The sequence below is a fragment of the Mizuhopecten yessoensis genome, unplaced genomic scaffold (genome assembly GCF_002113885.1).
Source record: "Mizuhopecten yessoensis strain PY_sf001 unplaced genomic scaffold, ASM211388v2 scaffold10885, whole genome shotgun sequence".
NCBI classification, from domain to species: Eukaryota; Metazoa; Mollusca; class Bivalvia; order Pectinida; family Pectinidae; genus Mizuhopecten; species Mizuhopecten yessoensis.
The window spans coordinates 46,249-52,723 of record NW_018408770.1 but is presented as its reverse complement, the minus strand read 5'-3'; the positions used below and the strand labels follow the sequence as shown (position 1 = coordinate 52,723).

The 6,475-nt window shown below is 43.5% G+C and overlaps 1 protein-coding gene across 2 annotated transcripts in view; it reads left to right on the top strand.

The window, feature by feature from the left end:
* Nucleotides 1–279: 279 nt before the first annotated feature.
* Nucleotides 280–6,475, top strand: part of LOC110463311 — a 14,941-nt gene continuing 8,745 nt past the window's right edge. Inside the window, exon 1 of one of the 2 annotated variants that reach the window (XM_021517815.1) lies at nucleotides 280–516. In XM_021517815.1, coding sequence (XP_021373490.1) covers nucleotides 507–516 — 10 coding nt within the window. In that variant the 5' untranslated portion in view covers nucleotides 280–506. Of the gene's footprint in view, nucleotides 517–584; nucleotides 633–6,475 lie in introns of those variants that run through there. The other variant, XM_021517817.1, reaches the window with a different exon arrangement.

Sequence of the window (6,475 nt, the reverse complement as noted above, 5' to 3'; positions counted from 1 at the left end):
ACCATATAGAGGAGGAGGAGGAGGAGGAAGTGGAGTAAGGGACGGGTAATGAGAGACCAGTCACACGTCCGTATCGGTAATCCCTGTAGTAACTCCGAAACCCTTAAACTGTCGCTCAATCTATTTTGATGGACCTCCTTCCGCAATCTGTAAACGATAGTTTTTCTTAATCTAAGGAGAGACATCGAGGCATTAATATTTAATTCGGTTGTGGATGCCGTCCCAATTAACGTGTAGTGAGAGGTATCTCCTGCTAGGCACCGTCGGCTGAAGCGGCCGGTGGCTGACTGGTGTTGACTGGAGCCATGCAAACGACACAAGCGGCATCGTAACCCCCCGCACGTGCATTTGTTGACCGTGCAATCGTTGACCGATACATACAATGTATATCACCTGAGACCTACATCTGTATGTCCGCGTGTCTTTACAAAATATAGGAAGCTACCAGTGCATCAAGGAAGGCAGTGTAGTTCTGATATCCCAGAACGTGTTTTTACAGTGTGACTATGGTTCTAGGTAAGTGTTACATGACCCAGGGATTTGTAACCGTTTTCCAGTGTGACAATAGTTCTAGGTAAGCGTGACATGATTCAGGGATCTGTAACCGTTATCTAGAGTGGCAATGATTCTAGGTAAGTGTACCGCCATTTGTCTCCCGAACCATTGTTTTGATTACATTTTTATATTACTAAGGGGAACACACTGTTCTAGTGTAGGGCTCTGTCTCCAAAACCATTGATACACATATATTTCAATAGGAGAATGGTACTGTCTATGCCCCTAACCTCAACCAAACCATCACCGGGGGTACGGCTGTTTCGTCCTCCTAGTCTGTTTATGTCCCTAACCTCCACCAAACCATCCCCGGGAGTACGGCTGTTTCGTCCTTCTAATCTGTCTATGCCCCTAACTTCCACCAAACCATCACCGGGGGTACGGCTGTATCGTCCTCCTAGTCTGTCTATGCCCCTCACCTCCACCAAACAACCACCGGGGGTACGGCTGTTTCGTCCTCCTAGTCTGACTATGCCCCTCACCTCCACCAAACAATCAACGGGGGTACGGCTGTTTCGTCCTCCTAGACTGTCTATGCCCCTCACCTCCACGAAACAATAAACGGGGGTACGGCTGTTTCGTCCTCCTAGTCTGACTATGCCCCTCACCTCCACCAAACAATCAACGGGGGTACGGCTGTTTCGTCCTCCTAGTCTGACTATGCCCCTCACCTCCACCAAACAATCAACGGGGGTACGGCTGTTTCGTCCTCCTAGTCTGTTTATGTCCCTAACCTCCACCAAACCATCCCCGGGGGTACGGCTGTTTCGTCCTTCTAATCTGTCTATGCCCCTAACTTCCACCAAACCATCACCGGGGGTACGGCTGTATCGTCCTCCTAGTCTGTCTATGCCCCTCCCCTCCACCAAACCATCACCGGGGGTACGGCTGTATCGTCCTCCTAGTCTGTCTATGCCCCTCCCCTCCACCAAACAATCACCGGGGGTACGGCTGTTTCGTCCTCCTAGTCTGAGTATGCCCCTAACCTCCACCAAATCAACACCGGGGGAATGGCTGTTTCGTCCTTCTAGTCTGTTTATGTCCCTAACCTCCCCCAAACCATCACCGGGAGTACGGCTGTTTCGTCCTTCTAGTCTGTCTATGCCCCTAACCTCCACCAAATCAACACCGGGGGTATGGCTGTTTCGTCCTTCTAGTCTGTTTATGTCCCTAACCTCCACCAAACCATCACCGGGAGTACGGCTGTTTCGTCCTTCTAATCTGTCTATGCCCCTAACCTCCACCAAACCATCACCGGGGGTACGGCTGTTTCGTCCTCCTAGTCTGTCTATGCCCCTAACCTCCACCAAATCAACACCGGGGGTATGGCTGTTTCGTCCTTCTAGTCTGTCTATGCCCCTAACCTCCACCAAACTATCACCGGGGGTACGGCTGTTTCGTACTTCTAGTCGTTTCCAATTGAACAATAGTTCAAGATGAGAGCCATGCCTTTCAAGTGACAACCAGTAGTGTAGTATTGCTAGTGTATGCCCATTGGGACCATGGTACATGATAAATGTCCTGCATCGGAGTTCAAATAACTTTCGTTTGGCGATGTGGCAACTGTGCTAATAGCTTTATAGTCATCTTCAGAACAAGTACTCTAACTACAATGTACGTCACCATCAGACATTTCCTGTACACTCTAACTACGTCATCATCAGACATTCCCTGTACACTCTAGCTACGTCATCATTAGACATTCCCTGTACACACTAGCTTCGTCATCATCAGACATTCTATGTACACTCTAACTACGTCATTATCAGACATTCCATGTACACTCTAACTACGTCATCATCAGACATTCGATACACACTCTAACTACGTCATCATAAGACATTCCCTGTACACTCTAACTACGTCATCATCAGACATTCCCTGTCACTCTAGCTACGTCATCATTGGACATTCCCTGTCACTCTAACTACGTCATCATCAGACATTCCCTGTACCCTCTAACTACGTCATCATCAGACATTCCATGTACAGTCTAACTACGTCATCATCAGACATTTCATGTACACTCCAACTACGTCATCATCAGACATTCCCTGTCACTCTAGCTACGACATCATTGGACATTCCCTGTCACTCTAACTGCGTCATCATCAGACATTCCCTGTCACTCTAGCTACATCATCATTGGACATTCCCTGTCACTCTAACTACGACATCATCAGACATTCCCTGTACACTCTAACTACGTCATCATGAGACATTCCCTGTACACTCTAACAACGGCATTATCAGACATTTCATCTACACTCCAACTACGTCATTATCAGACGTTCCATGTACACTCCAACTACGTCATTATCAGACGTTCCATGTACACTCCAACTACGTCATTATCAGACATTCCATGTACACTCTAACTACGTCAGCATTAGACATTCGATACACCCTCTAACCACGTCATCATCAGACGTTCCATGTACACTCTTACTACGTCATCATCAGACATTCACAGTACATTCTAGCTACGTCATCATCAGACATTCCCTGTGTACTCTAACTACATCATCATCAGACGATCCATGTACATTCGAACAACGTCATCATCATCAGACATTTCATGTACACTCCAACTACGTCATCATCAGACATTCCCTGTGTACTCTAACTACATCATCATCAGACGATCCATGTACATTCGAACAACGTCATCATCATCAGACATTTCATGTACACTCCAACTACGTCATCATCAGACATTCTATGTACACTCTAACTACGTCTTTATCAGACATTCCATGTACACTCTAACTACGTCAGCATTAGACATTCGATACACCCTCTAACCACGTCATCATCAGACGTTCCATGTACACTCTAAGTACGTCATTATCAGACATTTCATTTACACTCCAACTACGTCATTATCAGTCCTTCCTTGTAGACTATAGCCTCTAGCTACGTCATCATCAGAATTCCATGTTCACTTTGTTTAAGTCATTATCAGACATTCCCTATACGCTCTAACTACGTCATCATCAGACATTCTCAATACATTTTGACTACGTCATCATCAGACATTCTCAGTACATTCTAGCTACGTCAACATCAGACATTCACAATACATTCTAGCTACGTTATCATCAGACATTCCATGTACAGTCTAACTACGTCATCATCAGACATTCCATATACACTCTAACTACGTCATCATCAGACATTCACAATACATTCTAACTACGTCATCATCAGACGTTCCATGTACATTCTAACTACGTCATTATCAGACATTCCATATACACTCTACCTACGTCATCATCAGACATTCCCTGTACAGTCTAACAACGTCATCATCAGACATTTGTACACTCTAGCTACACATTCACAGTACATTCGAGCTACGTCATCATCAGATATTCCATGTACACCCTAGCTACGTCATCATCAGAAGTTCCATGTACATTCTAACTACCTCATTACCAGACATTTCCTGTGCACGCTAACTACGTCATCATTAGACATTCCCTGTACACTCTAGCTACACATTCACAGTACATTCTAGCTACGTCATCATCAGACATTCCATGTATACCCTAACTACGTCATTACCAGACATTTCCTGTGCACTCTAACTACGTCATCATCAGATATTCCATGTACACACTAGCTACCTCATCATCAGACATTCACAGTACATTCTAGCTATGTCATCATCAGACATTCCATGTATACCCTAACTACGTCATTACTTCCTGTACACTCTAACTACGTCATCATCAGACATTCTATGTACACTCTAACTACGTCATCATCAGATATTCCATGTACACACTAGCTACGTCATCATCAGACATTCACAGCACATTCTAGCTACGTCATCATCAGACATTCCATGTATACCCTAACTACGTCATTACCAGACATTTCCTGTGCAATCTAACTACGTCATCATCAGATATTCCATGTACACACTAGCTACCTCATCATCAGACATTCACAGTACATTCTAGCTATGTCATCATCAGACATTCCATGTATACCCTAACTACGTCATTACCAGACATTTCCTGTGCAATCTAACTACGTCATCATCAGATATTCCATGTACACACTAGCTACGTCATCATCAGACATTCACAGCACATTCTAGCTACGTCATCATCAGACATTCCATGTATACCCTAACTACGTCATACATTCCATGTACACTCTAACTACGTCATTATCAGTCATTCCTTGTAGACTATAGCCTCTAGCTACGTCATCATCAGACATTCCATGTATACCCTAACTACGTCATTACCAGACATTTCCTGTGCAATCTAACTACGTCATCATCAGATATTCCATGTACACACTAGCTACGTCATCATCAGACATTCACAGTACATTCGAGCTACGTCATCATCAGACATTCCATGTATACCCTAACTACGTCATTACCAGACGTTTCGTGTGCGCTCTAACTACGTCATCATCAGATATTCCATGTACACACTAGCTACCTCATCATCAGACATTCACAGTACATTCTAGCTATGTCATCATCAGACATTCCATGTATACCCTAACTCCGTCATTACCAGACATTTCCTGTGCACTCTAACTACGTCATCATCTCTTACTACGTCATCATCAAACATTCACAGTACATTCTAACTACGTCATTATCAGACATTCCATATACACTCTGACTACGTCATCATCAGACGTTCCATGTACACTTTTACTACGTCATCATCAGACATTCACAGTACATTCGAGCTACGTCATCATCAGACATTCCATGTATACCCTAACTTCGTCATTACCAGACATTTCCTGTGCACTCTAACTACGTCATCTTCAGATATTCCATGTACACACTAGCTACGTCATCATCAGACATTCACAGCACATTCTAGCTACGTCATCATCAGACATTCCCTGTACACTCTAACTACGTCATCATCAGACATTCTCAATACATTTTGACTACGTCATCATCAGACATTCTAAGTACATTCTGGGTACGTCAACATCAGACATTCACAGTACATTCTAACTACGTCATTATCAGACATTCCATATACACTCTGACTACGTCATCATCAGACGTTCCATGTACACTCTTACTACGTCATCATCAAACATTCACAGTACATTCTAGCTACGTCATCATCAGACATTCCATGTATACCCTAACTCCGTCATTACCAGACATTTCCTGTGCACTCTAACTACGTCATCTTCAGATATTCCATGTACACACTAGCTACGTCATCATCAGACATTCACAGCACATTCTAGCTACGTCATCATCAGACATTCCCTGTACACTCTAGCTACGTCATCATTAGACATTCCCTGTACACTCTAACAACGTCATTATCAGACATTTCATCTACACTCCAACTACGTCATTATCAGACGTTTCATGTACACTCCAACTACGTCATTATCAGACATTCCATGTACATTCTAACTACGTCATCATTAGATACACACTCTAACTACGTCATCATCAGACGTTCCATGTACACTCTAAGTACGTCATTATCAGACATTCCATGTACACTCTAACTACGTCAACATCAGACATTCACAGTACATTCTAACTACGTCATTATCAGACATTCCATATACACTCTGACTACGTCATCATCAGACGTTCCATGTACACTCTTACTACGTCATCATCAGACATTCGATACACACTCTAACTATCATCAGACATTCGATACACACTCTAACTATCATCAGACATTCGATACACACTCTAACTACGTCATCATCAGACGTTCCATGTACACTCTTACTACGTCATCATCAGACATTCGATACACACTCTAACTACGTCATCATCAGACGTTCCATGTACACTCTAAGTACGTCATTATCAGACATTCCATGTACACTCTAACTACGTCATTATCAGACATTAGATACACACTCTAACTACGTCATCATCAGACATTCCCTA